The 16,340-nt window shown below is 37.1% G+C and overlaps 1 protein-coding gene across 3 annotated transcripts in view; it reads left to right on the top strand.

Moving 5' to 3' along the window:
• The window catches only part of PIGK (phosphatidylinositol glycan anchor biosynthesis class K), a 131,801-nt gene that overhangs the window by 39,300 nt on the left and 76,161 nt on the right, over window positions 1-16,340 (top strand). For 2 of the 3 annotated variants that reach the window (XM_043460933.1, XM_043460934.1), the window contains exon 9: window positions 9,841-10,013. In XM_043460933.1, coding sequence (XP_043316868.1) covers window positions 9,841-10,013 — 173 coding nt within the window. Of the gene's footprint in view, window positions 1-9,840; window positions 10,014-13,538; window positions 13,561-16,340 lie in introns of those variants that run through there. The other variant, XM_043460935.1, reaches the window with a different exon arrangement.

Below are 16,340 nucleotides of genomic sequence, written 5' to 3' on the forward strand. Positions count from 1 at the left end.
AGCCCAAAGTTAGTAGAAGGAAAGAAATAATAAAGATCAGAGCAGAAATAAGTGAAATAACAGCTAAAAAGGCAATAGAAAAGATTGATGAAACTAAGAGCTGGTTCTTTGAAAAGATAAACAAATCAGCAAATCTTTAGCCAGACAGACTTATTAAGAAAAAAAGAGCCCAAATAAATAAAATCAGAAAAGAAAGCAATCAATATCACAGAAATACAGAAGATCATAAGAGAACATTATAAATAGTTATATGCCAACAAATTAGACAGCCTAAAAGAAATGTATAAATTCCTAGAAACATGCAGTCTTCCAAGAGTAAATCATGAGAAATTAGAAAATCTGAATAGACCAATTACTAGTAATGAAATTGAATTAGTATTCCACCCCCCTCCCCACCAAATGCCAGCAAACAGAAGTCCAGATCTAGGTGTCTTCACAGGTGATTCTGCCAAACATTTAAAGAAGTTTAATACCCATCCTTCTCAAATTATTCAAAATAACAAAAACAAAATTGAAGAAGAAAGAACACTTCCAAAGTCACTTTATGAGGCCAGCATCACCCTGACACCAAAACAAAAGAATTGATACTACAAGAAAAGAAAATTACAACCCAATATTCCTGATGACTGTAGATGCAAAAATCCTCAACAAAATACTAGTAAACCAAATCCAACAATACTTTAAAAAGGATCATGCAGCATCATGAAGTGGGATTCATTCCAGGGATGCAAGGATGCTTTAACATTCGCAAATCAATTATGTGATGCACTGCATTACCGAAATGACTGATAAAAATCATATGATCATTTCAGTAGATGCAGAAAAAGCATTTTACAGAATTCAGTATCCATTTATGATAAAAACTCTTAGCAAAGTGGGTGTAGAGAGAATATCCCTCAGTATAGTAAAGGCCATATATGACAGATCTGTAGCTAACATACTCAGTGATGAAAAGCTGAGAGAAAGCTTTTTCCTCTAAGATCAAGAACAAGACAAAGATGCCCACTCTTGCTGCTTTTATTCAATATAATATTGGAAGTCTTAGCCACAGAAATTAGACAAGGAAAGAAGTAAAAGGCATCCAAATTGGAAAGAAGTAAAATTGTCTCTAATTGCAGGTGATGTTTTATAGAAATCCCTGGAGTCTCCACCAAAATACCATTAGAACTAAAGTTGTAGAATACAAAAATTTTGCCATTCAGTAAAGTTGTAAGATTAATATACAAAGGTTGATTGAATTTCTACACACTAATGAACTATTAGAAAGAGAAATAATTAAAGCAATCCCCCTTACAATTGCATCAAAAAGAATTAAACACCTAAAGATAAATTTAGCCAAGGAAGTGAAAGACTTGTATTCTGAAAACTGTTAAATACTGATGAAAGAAATGGATGATGACACAATTAAGGAGAATAAATCCATGATTCTGATTTAGAAGAATTAATATTGTTAAAATGTTCCAGAATCCAAAGCAATCTACAGATTTCATGTAGTCCCTATCTATATACCAAAGGCATTTTTTTTTATAGAACTTGAATAACTAATCCTAAAATTTGTGTGGAACTGCAAAAGACCCCACCCTAGTAGCTAAAGTAACGTTGAGAAAAAAGAGCAAAGTTGGACATGTCACACTCCCTGAATCCAAAAAACTATGCTGCTAAGCAAGAGTAGTCAAAACAAGTGTGGTACTGGGAGCCCTCTTATAGTTGCTTGATGGGATGCTGTCTGCCCATGATGAACCATCTAATAAAGCCCAATACATTTTCAAATTTACTTCATTGAATTTTAGTTTTTAACAGGTGGTAGCAATGAGATTTGAAGTGAACTTCTAATGGCTTTCAGGGACAGCAGGAAACACAGGCATGGCGCCCTGTGAACTCTTGAGTTCGTTGTCTGTCTTGTTCTTTCCGAGGGCCATTGGTAAGTTCCTTTTGGTTGAGCTCCATACTTTGTATGTTTGAGCTCATGATCTAATTGGCTTTCCACAGTTCATTAGTCTCTTGATTCTGTCTCTAGATTCCATATTGGGAACTGTGTTGGTTTGGTATCTATCTCCCCGTCTGGAATCCTTTCCTAGATTCCCTGCTGAGAATGACTTGTGACAGCTGCAGCTTTCCTTTTGCTTGGCATCAGTCTGCAGTCCCCATTCTTTGCGGTCTGCTGATTCAGAACTTTCTTTAGTCTCTATTTTCTTTTTTTAGCTACTGTGCATTTCTTTTAATGTGCACCTGTAGTAAAGGCCATTGTTCATGGCAATCTCAGAAGCCAAAAGGCTGCAAAGATTGGTGGGTACAGGTCAGACATTTTAAAGTTGATAGAATGGTCATCACCTAACCCAGGGACGCCCATGTTAGGATAAGTTGGTCACAGAATGGGTTAGACTGACATCTCGGTCACTTGCCAACCTCAAGAAAACTGTGCAACAGATACACTGTGAAATACCCCATCATTCCCAACCCCACCACAAGTCCCTTTAGGTATTAGTTTGGCTCTGAGAAAACCAAAGGTCTGGCTAAAAGAAATGTGATCCTTTATGTCCAAATAGTTGAGCACACTGTCTTCCAGCACACCTACTTATTTTATATTTAACGGTTATGAATCCTGGAAGCTGCAATTATTTAGCAAAATGACAAAGCTTTACTAAAATCAACCTAGAATTATGTTAGGAAGAATGTCCTAACACAATAAGGTCACTTAATAAGTACCCTTAAAAACAAGGGTTCCCAAGTCAAACAAACCAAATGGAATACCTGATTTAATTAGTAAGCAGAAGTCTCCAAAAGCTTTCAGAATTTCAAAATAATTCACTAGAAGAGTCCTTGCAGAAGTCTAATGAAAAATTAAACCTAGAAAAGATATTTAAAACAATGCCTCAGCCTCCCCGATTTCACCTTCTTGGGGGTTCATTATCAAAACTGGCCCAGAGATCAGTGTTTCAGTTGTGAACACTGGAAAAGAAATTGTTTTTAAGGGCCTATGCAAGTTTTCCAACATCAACTAAAATGGCCCCATATGGGCCCCTCGCAAAGTTGGTGAAACAGGGATTTTTTGGATAAAGTGCTAAATTATTTCCTTAAACGTTTAGAGGAACTGAAAATACTCAACACCTAGTAAGAAATTATTTTGCCTTATACCCTAAGCTAGATATACCCAGAGGGAAACAGCCCAGCAGCAGGTGGGTGGATATCATTCCTTTTTGTGAGTCCCAAAACCTCTTCTGTTCATCTCAAAGTACTTGTAGATATTGGGACTTTGGAGACAGAATTGTTCTGCACCTAATCTGTGTCTTTGTGATACAGATTTCCTATTCCCATCTTCTTTGAGACTTAAGATCCGTTCTTTGAAATGCAGTTGTTTCTCATCAAAAAAAAAAGTGGCGGGTGGGGGGAGAAATATTTGGAGATTGGGCAGATAAAAAAATCTTAGATGTGTATTTCACTAATATTGATAACTATAAGATCTCTGCATCTGTGTGTATCAACATATTTATGTTGTAAATATGCATGTGTATGTGTAACCTCTGGATGGTACTGCAAAATTATTTTGTAAAAGAGCTTTATTTAGTTTGACCTCAAGCTCATAAACATTGGGCATTCTGAAATTCTCAGAAATGTTAACAGAAACTAACTGAAATGCTTTTCAAAATTATGTGATCTAAGATATTTTTAGCGAATAAAAAGTTAGTTTAAGGCTGTTGGTTAAAACAAACATCTCTTTAGAATTATCTAGGCTTGCAGGAAAAATAACTGGTATGATGTATCCCTAAGTAATCTGAATAATTGTTAAGAGCAAGTAAGTAAATATGTTGTTTAATTGCTCTTTTGTGACTCCATGGACTGTAGCCCACCAGGCTGCTCTTGTCCATGGGATTTCCCAGGCAAGAATACTGGAAAGGGTTGTCATTTCCTTCTCCAGGAGATCTTCCTGACCCAGAGATTGAACCCATGTGTCCTGCATTGGCAGGCGGATTCTATAGATAAACATAAGTAGGGTAAAAAGCTTTTAGTTGAGTTTTTCAAATTAGTTTTCCAAATCTTTTCAGTAAATTGAAACCTTAAAGTTTTGCCAAAATTAGGTTAAATGCTAGAAATGTAATGAATATCTATTATAGATCTCTCCAAATTAAAGAAAATACTGAACCATTGAATCATTGAACATAGGTTTGGGTCTGTTTCTTTCTTTGGCCACGCTGCATAGCTTGTAAGCTGTGGAATCTTAGGTCCCCAGCCAGGGATTGAACCTGGGCCCTTGGCCATGAAAGCATGGAGTCTTAACCACTGGGCTGCCAGGGAAGTCCCCTTGTTTTCTTATTGTAGAAGAACTAAGATAAATTTGGGTTTATTTGTAAGGATGTACCTTGTGGCTATACCTTCCACAATCTCTACCTTCACAAGTGGGTGATTGAGGCGCCCACTTCCTTGGGAAAATCATATGAACTTTAATGAAAAACTTGGAATTTCTTGGAGTTATCACTGTCCCTATCACCCTTAATCCTCAGGTGAGGTTGCAAGAACTAATGGAAAAAAAACTGGATTCAAGAGGAACAAGAATTAATAACATGAGACTAAATGAACTGATAAGGATGATTTTAATTTTTATGACTTTGTGTTTATAAAGTATTGTGGGTTCTTTAATTTTTTTTCCAGATTTAAAGAAATCTTTTCCCTTAAGCTGTCAACAACTTGGTAAGATACACCTTGGTGAACAAGGATGAAACATTTACTTTTTCTTCCAATCTGATCCCCCAAATTCAGAAACTCTCCGTGAATATTCTTATTTTCATTCTCTTTGTAATAGGACACAATTAGAAACATTGACTGTATTAATCTGTTTTGTCCGGAATGTTTTATATTTGAAAGAGGTGTACATCAACTCAGATATGACCAGACAGCTTCAAGAAAACTGCTTGGAAAAATAAACCTGGTACTTTGCTTACAAAGTTCCAGTGATGCAATCTTAAAAAAGAACTTACATGGTCAATCATTATTCTTGTTGCACTTCTGTAAAAATCAGGCCAAGTTTAATACAGACAAATTAGTTTTACTGTGATTATCTTGCTTTAAAAAATGGGATAAACATAGAAAAATTATATTTGTACCTTTATAGATAGTGGACTCTAATTGTCTTTCTGGTCTTGTTATGTACCTGTAAACTCAAAGTGGATCCTGGATTCATTTAATTTCCTCAGATGACGATGACTCACCAAATTAACATTTCCAGTTTCCTCTCATTGTTTTGATTTGAAATCACTAAGAACAAAGGCGGGCATCCCTGGTAGCTCAGCTGATAAAGAATCTACCTGCAATGCAGGAGACCCTGGTTCAATTCCTGGATTGGGAAGATGACCTGGAGAAGGGATAGGCTACCTACTCCAGTATTCTTGGGCTGCCCTGGTGGCTTAGTCCATAAGGAATCTGCCTGCAATGCGGTAGATCTGGGTTCAGCCCCTGAGTTGGGAAGAGCCTCTGGAGGAGGGCATGGCAACGCACTCCAGTATTCTGGCCTGGAGAATCCCCATGGCCGGAGGATCCTGGCAGGCTGCAGTCCATGGGGTCACAAAGAGTCAGACACATCTGAGAGACTAAACACAACACAGCCGAGCACAGGAACAAAGGCAGCCTTTGAGCCCCTTCAGGAGGGACCTTACCAAGTGTTTCTGACCGCTGACACCACTGCAAAACTAAGAGGTATTTAGCCCTGGGTACACATCTCACAGCCAAGGAGGAGTCTACCTGCCGTCTGGTCCTGAACAAATGCTGGAGACCTCCGAATCAACCTGACAAAAAAGAGAAATAACTCACATTGACATAGACTGCTTCTGCCCATGATGACAGATCGATACTTCATACTTTAACTGAAAGCTCTTCTTCCTTGCTTTCCCTTCTTTAGTCTGGCATTGACCTGGAAAGATAACTCCGTCATCCATATCTCCCAAGCCATTGCTTAGAGGGATAACCTCTGGTATTTAGAATAACTTTTTATTTTAGATTAGGAGAAAACCTAACTGACCATTTGCTTGAATGGGCAAAAGCAACAGAACTTGCAAATGAATCCATTAACAGTGCCACCTAAGTGGAAGTAGTTTGTGCCCTGATAGGATTTGTCTTGGTTTGTTGTGATGGTTATCTTTCTTGGGTCTATGAATGCCTAGATGACTGGTATATAAGCAGATAATACCTTTTAGGTTATCTAATTGTGTCCCTGTCTCTTCTAGAAAGGACCCACCAGGAGGTATTTAGGATTTGAAATTGCTTCCTTTGGCAGGGCTAGTTTCCCCAATTAGGAGTAAATAAAAATGAGAATGCTCAGAAGCCTCTCTGTAATTCTTGAAAGTGTTGCAGAACCCATTGTGAAAGCACTAGCTGCCTGGAAGGCTTTCTTAGGCTGTGGCTGTAGTTGTTCTTGATAATAGAATAGCCCTTGATTGTCTTTTAGGTCAACCAGGAGGGGTCTGTGCTATGGCTAGTATTACCTGCTGTACCTGGATGGACACTTCTGTGGAAGGTGAAACTCCATTACATAAGATCACTGCGCAAGCCAGTTGGCTTAAAAGGCTAACTCCTTCAGTGGGGTCTTTGGTTGGTTTGAGTATTGTGGACCATGACTCTGAACTGCATTCTAAGCATTGGGGATAATCCTGCTTATATAATCAAAGTAACCCCCATGGCAGGTTGTATTTTCTCAGAAGCTTTAAATTCATATTCACAGCTGCTGACCACCAAGCAAATGATCTCCCTAAGACTGGAAGGTCAGAAATGGAATGAAGAAGTATGACCAACTTAAAATTTATAAACCTGGAACCAACATCTCTGGTGTCATGGGAATTAAGCAAAAACATTGTGGTCTCTCTTTATCCCCCATCACCCCAGAGGCAGTTTGCATGATAAAACTCTTGCCTTTCTACTGCTCCTCCCCCCCAAAAGGAAGATATCCTGGCCTAAAAAGAATTTTTTTCTCTTAATAATAGCTACCTTGCCTTACCTTTCTTCCTATGAAAACCTATTTTGTACAACCCTTTGGAGAACCCTTTGAGTTGCTGGATGGGATGCTGCCTGACTCATGAATTGGCCTGATAGAGTCAATTAGATCTTCAAATTAAAAAAGTAATTAACAACAGTATGGTTCTGGCACAAAAACAGATATAGAGAATAATGAAACAGATAGATAGTCAGAAATAAACCCATGCTTGCTTATTTGTTAAATTAACTTACAGTGAGGGAAGTAAGAATACAGAATAGGGAAAAACACTCTCATGCACCTCGATGTTCATAGCAACATTATTTACAATAGCTGAATATGGAAGCAACTGTAAGTCTCTACCAATAGATGAATGAGTAAAGATGTGGTATATATATATATAATGAAATATTACTCAGCCAAAGAAAATAATGAAATTCTGCCATTTGCAACAACACGGATGGACCTAGAGGGTATTATGCTTAGTGAAATAAGTGAGAGAAAAGACAGATACTGTATGCTATCACTTATATGTGGAATCTAAAAAATAAAACAGAAATAGAGTCAGAGACAGAGATAACAGATGGCTGTCAGATGGGTGAGTTAAGGGGAGGCACAGTGAAATAGGTAAAGAGGATTAAGAAGTATAAACTTCTAGTTATAAAGTAAATAAGTCATAGCAGTGTAATGTATAGCATAGGGAATATAGTCAATATTTTAATAACTTTGCGTGCTGACAGGTTGTAACTAGACTTCTCATGGTGACCATTTCATAATGTACAAAGATGGCAAATCACTATGTGGTGCATCTGAAACTAATGTAATTGTGTCAGTTATAATTCAGTTTTTTTAAAAAGTGAAGGTATGTTTTTTGTTTTTTAGCAGCAAGGAAGAAAATATTTATTGTGTACTTAACAAAGCCCGCCAGGTTGTTCACACAGGAATACCTTCAGTATACCTAGAACTTTAATTTTATCTTTGTTTATTTTATCTGTTACTTTGTTTCTTCAGCCTTCCATCTTTTTTGTCCTTGTTTGACATTTCACTTTCTTAGCCTTCCCCTACCCATTTTTTCCTCCTTTGCTTCTTAATTTATATCACAAACTCATCTTATTACCTGTTATTGCTTTCCTGAATCTGGAAGGCACTGTGATGTTACACAAATTACTTAAGCTCTTTGAGCTTTAATTTGAAGGGGAGATAATAATTTTTGTATGCCTCAAAGTTATTGGTAAACCTAAATGCGAGTATCTACAGGCTGCTTCGCACAGTTCTTGGAACACTGCGTGCCGTAAGTTAGAGTTGCTCTGCCCTTCCCCGTTCCTCTCCTGTCGTGTTGGTGCACACAGGCTTGTTGTCACAGGTGGGCAAGTGCTGTGGCCTCTGGGCCTTTACTGGTGGGCCTGTAATGGTTTGCTTCAGATAGCCTGGGCTTCTGCCAAGCTGGGTTCTTTGCCTTACACACCTCTATAGCCGCTCCTTTATTAGAAGTGCTCTTATTTCCCATCTGTAATCTTCCTTTTTCTTTCAAAAAATAGCTTAATCCCACTCCCTCTTTTTTCTTATCCTCAAACACTTAGAAGTTTATTTTTTTTTGAATTAGGACCTGTTACCTTTTTTTCCTACCTTGCTATGTTTATTCATCTCTGACTAGACTTGAAGACCCAAGTCTTATCAATTTTTGTATCCTCTATGAAAGGTAACCATATGACATATGTATAATGGGCACTTTTTATGCTTTGCTGAGTGAATGAATGTGTGTCTGGCATTGGGGTTAGCAGACATTTGATCCTGCCCAACATGTCCATAAGACATTTGGTCCATGGCAAAGGATCCTTGAAATTTGGCTTGTCCGAATGTCCATGAGCATATTTAGTTCATGCCAGATGGTTTTGGACAGGACCAAATATTAAGGACCTTTTGAAATGGACCAAATGTCCTGTAGTGGTCCTTGGCAGTTCACTGGTGTGGAATATCAGGAATAAGATTGACCTAAAAATTATTGTGAGTTCTGTGTAGTGATGAAGTTGTAGTTTTCAGACTGTTCCTTGGAGCACTAGGGTGTCTTGAGGTGCTTTGGGTTTATGGTTTTCATTATGGATAAATTAAGAAAGGTACCTGATTTTTAGAATAGTTTAGTTTCACAGCAGGAGGACAGGGGGATGGATAGTGAGGAGGCTATGCTTCAGCTTCTTGCAGTCTAGAGCAGCTCTAATTTCATCTTCTTTACATACTTGGCTATTATGTAGTATTTTATTTGAATGAAGGGTCATGATTGCAAAATGTTTAAAAAATTGCTCGGGTAAAAGCATTCTACTGAGATGGATATAGATGCAGAAAAAAGCAGTTCTCTTGTCATTATGTTGCCTGTGAGTTCTCAGACATTTCCCTGGTGGCTCAGATGGTAAAGAATCTGCCTGCAGTGCAGAAGACCTGGGTTCAGTCCTTAGGTTGGGAAGATCCCCTGGAGGAGGGAGTGGTTACTCACTCCAGTATTCTTGCCTGGAGAATCCCATGGACAGAGGAGCTTGGTGAGCTCCAGTCCATGGGGTCTCAAAGAATTGGACACAACTGAGGGACTAACACTTTTGCTTTGAGACTTTGAAGCATATAATTTAAAAAAGGGAATGTTTGTTTTCCTCCCTGGCCAGCTTCCTGTTTTATCAATAACCTATTCTAATGTCTGTAAAGCTTTCTTAAAGTGTCAAGCAGTACAGTAGCAATGAAAGTTTAATCTTTAGAACTACAATCTTTAATCTTCTTTAGGTTGGGAGAGTTTTAAAAATATACTACAGTCTACTATGTTGTGTTAATGAGTTTAATATAAGCTGTTTGAATATGTAAGCATGTGTATTTATTACTGCTATATGTATTTTTTTCAGTTTCAGGTATGCCCCAAAAGTCTGTGTGTGTCTACTCCTGGACACCGCACTGATCTTTTTCAGAGGGATCCTAAAAATGTCCTGATAACTGATTTCTTTGGAAGTGTACGGAAAGTGGAAATTACAACAGAGACTATTAGTTTGCAGCCAGATTCAGGAGTCATGGAAAGCAGGTATTCATCTTAAACTATTTTTTGAATAGAGTATTCTAGTCTCATGGTTTGTAAATTTTTATGTGATATAATAATGAGATGAATATTAGTATTTATAAATAAAATTGCACCTTTCTCCCCATTCTTCACTTTAGTTGGTTCTTTGCTTTTCAGATTAATGGGCAAAAGCTCTAAATATCAGTGACAAGCTATAAGATTTTGATCAGGGTTATGTTGTAGCTTCAAAATATGATATTTGTAAGTAGTGTGAATTCAGACTTGCTTTTAAAAAGACTAAAACCTTCCTGACAACTGATTATCTTTGAGCCATACTTTTCTGTCAGTAGAGGTGTATATGATGGTTCAGAAGACCTTCATAACTTTCAGACGTTAATACTCTCTAACAAATGTGTATGTTGTCACCTGTTGCAGTAGAAGGTATTAAATGATGTAACACTGAATAGGGAAGCTGGCAGCTGGGCATTTAGAGTATAATAGGCCCTAGGAATCTGGCAGAGGCAAGGCAGATAAACATAGAAAGGGGAGATGAGTGCCAGGAGAATATAGATGCCAAATGTATACTTCAAACCCTAGCACAGTGCTTCTGTTTTCAGGATTTCTCTGGACTCCAGCAGTCTGATTAGTTCTTTGCCATGTATTTTGTTTCCCAGAGTCTGGGTGCTTTATGATTCTGGTTCAGGCCTATCTCTGGCTTTTGTCTAGTGTTTTGTTCTACTAAACAGTTTATCTGGGGCTGTTGTAAATTTGAAGTGGCCTTTTATGAACAGGTGCCACTGTTCAGGATTTCTCTGGGGTCCCTTAGTTATTAGTCAGGGAAAGGAATGAGGAAAGAGAAGTAGGTATAAGCCAAGAACTCTCCTCTCCAGGAGTGGCTTGTGTGTGAGTGAGTAGTGTGTGCATGTGTGTGTGTGTGTGTGTGAAAGTGAGTGAGAGACTGAGAGAGACTGGTTGATTTTGGCTATGTGACTTTAGAAGTATAGATACTGTTCTGTTTTTCTTCTCTGTAAACATTTTTAAAGGCAACATACTTTGGTGGGGTTAAGTAGTGTCTCAGTTAATAGCCATTTTCTTGAAATGCATAGAAATCAATATTTTTTGCCATTCAGCTTTGTTATTTGGAATTGTTTAATGCTGTCTATTGGAAACACATACTCCAGGGAGCTTTCCTGGATTGCTAAATGGCAACACATAAATTACTTTAAATTTTGAAAATTTCAAAGATTTGTAATTGAGGTTGTGAATGTTTTAGAAATAAATTTTAAAAGCTAGCAGTAAATGTATTTCTTATGAAGATTTGAAGTTGATTTTATTATTTCCTATTATGATATTCAAAGTCTAGATTTTTTCGTTTTCAATTTCCTATGTCTGTTGGCTTTAAAAATATTTTCTTGAGACAACAGATGATATCCGACAATATTACTTTTATTTATTATTTAAATACTGTTTCAAGTTACTTTTGTAAAATAGCTAAACTATACCTTAATACTTAGCAATTGAAATTGAGCTACTGTATGTCTTTTACCAGACTCATTTTGTAATTTTCCTTGAACCTAGGTCCATAATATACAGGATACACCTTTTGTTAATCATCTGAATATTGCATTAGTGATAAGGACTGTCTTTATACTTCCTCTGTACTTATTTTCTATTCTGTTCACTTAACACATATTAAATATAATAATTGTACAATAAAAATGATTTCAGTGGAATTCTACTAAGTTTTATTATATATTCTAGAAAGATGAAATTTTATCTCATGAAGTATCTCTATATATAGTTCGAAAGCAAAAGTTGTTGGTGCTGATAATTATCTTCATTTATCTTTAATTAAGGAGAAATTTATTTTAAGCATCAAGGCCAGATATCAGGCACTGTATTTTATTTTTTTAATTTTTATTTTATATTGGAGTATAGTTGATTAACAGGGTTGTTGCTTTCAGATGCTTAGCAATGAGCAGACACTGTTGAATTAGAGCACCCTCTAGTGTTTATAAATAAATTTTATTTAGAACATTGCTCGCAGATGGTTTCATAATTACTGATACTTGTTATCTAATTAATTTAGGAGGATTAAATTCTCAGCATATTCCAGAAATTTTTTCTTGGGTGATACAAATATTATCTCATTATTATAGGTGCTATTTATATGCAAGTATAAGTGGCAGTTGGATGTTTGTTTAGAGAAAAGTATATTAAGAAATCAGCTATCACAAAAAGCTACCTTATTAAGGAAATTATGGGCTTGAACGCATATGTAATTTTACAGATCTTAGGTTAAAACATCAATACAATTACTTTATTAAAATCGACAGTTAAGCTTTTAAAAATAATACCTTCTACATATATTAGGAAAATAATGGAACTCATTTTTCAGATTGTCCATATTTCATATTTTGTGTATTAGAGCAAGCTAAACCAAAATCCACTACTATGGAGAACATTAGTACATAAAATTGACTGAAGTAGCTATATGAAATAATTGTTTTTTTATATGTCTTCCAACATACACATATATGAATAAGGTACAGTCATATACTTCAGTGATAATCACAACCTTAGCGACAAGACTTGTTTCATCATGTGTCTTACTGTGTTTTTAGTTTATTTACAAGAACAAATGAGGTAAAATAAGGGATGGTTGCAATAAGCTTGCCTTATATAACTTGATTCTGAACTATTTTATCCCAGTGTATAGGTTGACTTTGATAAATAAGCAGACAAGCAGCCTCAAACAGTTAGACTTTCAGTAGTAAGTCCATGTCAACATTACTTGGTGTACCAGAGTACCCTACTATATGGGGAAAATAGCCTTTAGCTTGTGAATGTAAAAATACCCACACTAAAATGTAGAAGTGTAAATTCTGTAGGCATTACCCAAGAAATAATGAAATCTTGGACAATATCAAGTATAAATACTCAGTTTTTACCTTGGTTGGTTAGGTGACATCTTACCATGTCTGACTTTTGCTTTATGCTCTAAATTTAGGCACTTGATTCTATTAATTTTTTGTTGTAATTTTATTCTGTCATACTATAGAATTTCTTTCTGTCTTGAGGCAGTCTTTAGCAATTGAAAATTTTGAATCTAACTGGAAATTTGAGCTGGTTGCTTTTCTTACAGATTTCTTATAGATAGAGGGATGAAAATGACCTTAACAAGGTCAGTCTGTGTTTTGGACACCAGAGTAGAACTCTTTCAAGGGCTGGGTAAGGAAGTCCGCAGGTCATATGGTTCAAAGATCAGAAAGTTCCTGCCACAGTTTCTAGATGTTGAGCCTTTTCTCTGTGCTTCATGCTTTATATAAGAACTATTGCCTAGCCTTGTTGGATTGAAAATAATAGAATCCAACCTGAGCTAGTGTTATTTCCTTAGAGATACCTCTTATATAGATATTCTGTTTTATGGGACCCAAGGGTAGCTTCCAGTAAGTGGAATCAGGAAGCAGAAATCAGTAAAAAATGTGCGTATTACTCTTTCTGTCTCTGTTGTTCTAGACTTTTCTTTCTCTCCTGCTCTGAATGTAGGGCTTAGAATGTGTCTACACTGCTCTTCTGGAGCTTTATAGCCATTCTATTCATCATAATACTTTGGCCACCTGATGTGAAGAGCTGACTCATTGGAAAAGACCCTGATGCTGGGAAAAATTGAGGGCAAGAGGAGAAGAGGGTGACAAGGATGAGATGGTTGGATTGCATCACTGACTCAATGGACATGAGTTTGAAGAAACTAGGAAGATAGTGATGGACAGGGAAGCCTGGCGTGCTGCAGTTCATGGGGTTGCCAAGAGTTGGACACAACTTAGCAACTGAACAAAGATTCATGAATAAGTGCAACTAGAGAATTAATGAAGAATTGCTCATTCTCCATTCCACAGGGGGCTTCTTGAGTAGCCCAGCTTGAGTCAGTTGCTCACCTCTGACTCAGCTGGGCGGTAGTGGGGTCATTTAACACAAAATCTAGGCTACTGGAGGGCCATCCCCAGGTGGATAAGATGAACCTTCCGAAATAAACTTGGAAGCTAGGCAGATACCCTCAAGGAAAAATTATGTTAATCCCATTTAATTCACATAATTATGAGGCAGGTGAAAATTTCCCATTATACAGATGAGTAAAGTGAGACTGAAAAAGGTTAAGAAAGCTGCCTCAAGTCACACATCTAACAAATGGTGTAGCCAAGGTATGAATCCAGGAATGCTTCCTGCCTCTAAAATATATAGATTATTTTATTCTTTTGTAATATACCCTGAGTTTACGTGCCTTGATTGCTTTTAAAATGATATAAAATGTAAATGATAACACAGTGAATTATCAGAAAGCAACTGCTCATGTAACCACCAGAGAAAGAATTAGAACAAAGATGGTACACCAGAAGATCCCCCAACCCTTATACCCCTTCTCAATCTCTGCCCTTTCACTCCCCCTCAAGGTTAACCATTTTCCTTTCTCTTAAACGGAGTTTGCTTTCTTGCCCTTCATCTTGGTTATATAACCTAAACAGGTATCTGTAAACATTATGTTTTGTTGTTCTTGCATACTATAATACTATGTTTTTGGAAGTCATTTTATATTGTTGTATGCACCTGTATTTTTTTCTTTCCTTCTTTTTTTAGTTTGGTAAAATTACCCTTTTTTAGTATACAGTTCTGAATTTTGATAAATGCATGAACTTTGGATAATCACCATGCCAATCTATTATTAAAATTTTTCTAATCTGGCTTCTTTTACTGCCAGAATGCATGTCAGATTGATTCCTGTTGTCAACATGTATCTTCAATTTGTTCCTTGTTATTGGTGTATCTCACCAATTGGAGGACATTTGCCCTCCAGTTTTAGGCAATTAAATAAAACTACTATAAACATTGTATACAAACCTAAGTTTTCATTTCACTTGAGTAAATATACCTAGGAGTAGGTTTGCTGGGTCATATGGAAGTGCATGTTTAGCTTTATAAGAAACTTCCGAACTCTTTTCCATAGTCATTGTACCATTTTACATTTCTACAGATAGTTGTTCCATGTCCTTAATTAGACTTGGTGTTGTCTTTTTAATTTTAGCTATTCTGTGGGCAGGTAGTGGTAATCTCATTATGATTTTAATTTGCAAACCCCTGGTTACTAAGGATGTTGAGCATCATTTCATGTGCTTACTGGTCATTCATATATGTTTCATGAAGTGCCTTCAAGTCTTTTGCTCATTTTTAAAAAACCAGGTTATTTTCAACAAAGACCTACTGTATAGCACATGTAACTCCGATCAGTGTTTGTGGCAGCCTGGTTGGAGGGGGCTTAGGGGAAGATTGGATACATGTGTGTGTATACCTGAGTCCCTCTGCTGTTCACCTGAAACTATCACAACATTGTTTGCTAATCAGCTGTCAGTTCAGTTCAGTTCAGTTCAGTTCAGTCAGTCGTGTCCGACTCTTTGCTACCCCATGGACTGCAGCACGCCAGGCCTCCCTGTCCATCACCAACTCCTGGAGTTTACTCAGACTTATGTCCATTGACTCGGTGATGCCATCCAACCATTTCATCTGTTGTCTCCTTCTCCTCCCGCCTTCAATCTTTCCTAGCATCAGGGTCTTTTCAAATGAGTCAGATCTTCGCATCAGGTGGCCAAATTATTGGAGCTTCAGCTTCAGCATCAGTCCTTCCAGTGAATATTCAGGACTGATTTCCTTTACGATTGACTAGTTGGATCTCTTTGCAGTCCAAGGGACTCTCAAGAGTCTTTTCCAACACCACAGTTCAAAAGCATCAATTCTTCAGTGCTCAGCTTTCTTTATAGTCTAACTCTCACAACCATACATGACTACTGGAAAAAAAATAGCTTTGACTAGATGGACCTTTGTTGGCAAAGTAACGTCTCTGCTTTTTAATATGCTATCTAGGTTGATCATAATTTTCTTCCAAGGAGCAAGCGTCTTTTAATTTCATGGCTGCAGTCATGTGCAATGACTTTGGAGCCCAAAAAAATGAAGTCTGTCACTGTTTCCAGTTTCCCCATCTTTTTGCCATGAAGTGATGGGACCAGATGCCATGATCTTAGTTTTCTGAATGTTGAGTTTAAAGCCAACTTTTTCACTCTCCTCTTTCACTTTCATCAAGAGGCTATTTAGTTCTTCTCTTTCTGCCATAAGGGTGGTGTCAGCTGCATATCTGAGGTTATTGATATTTCTCCTGGCAATCTGGATTCCAGCTTGTGCTTCATCCAGCCCAGCATTTCTGAGATCGTTCTGTCGTCTCTGAGGTTGCATCCAATTGCTGCATTTCAGACTCTTGTTGACTATCATGGCTACTCCATTTTTTCTAAGGGATTCTTGCCCATA

The sequence above is a fragment of the Cervus canadensis genome, chromosome 2 (genome assembly GCF_019320065.1).
Source record: "Cervus canadensis isolate Bull #8, Minnesota chromosome 2, ASM1932006v1, whole genome shotgun sequence".
NCBI classification, from domain to species: domain Eukaryota; kingdom Metazoa; phylum Chordata; class Mammalia; order Artiodactyla; family Cervidae; genus Cervus; species Cervus canadensis.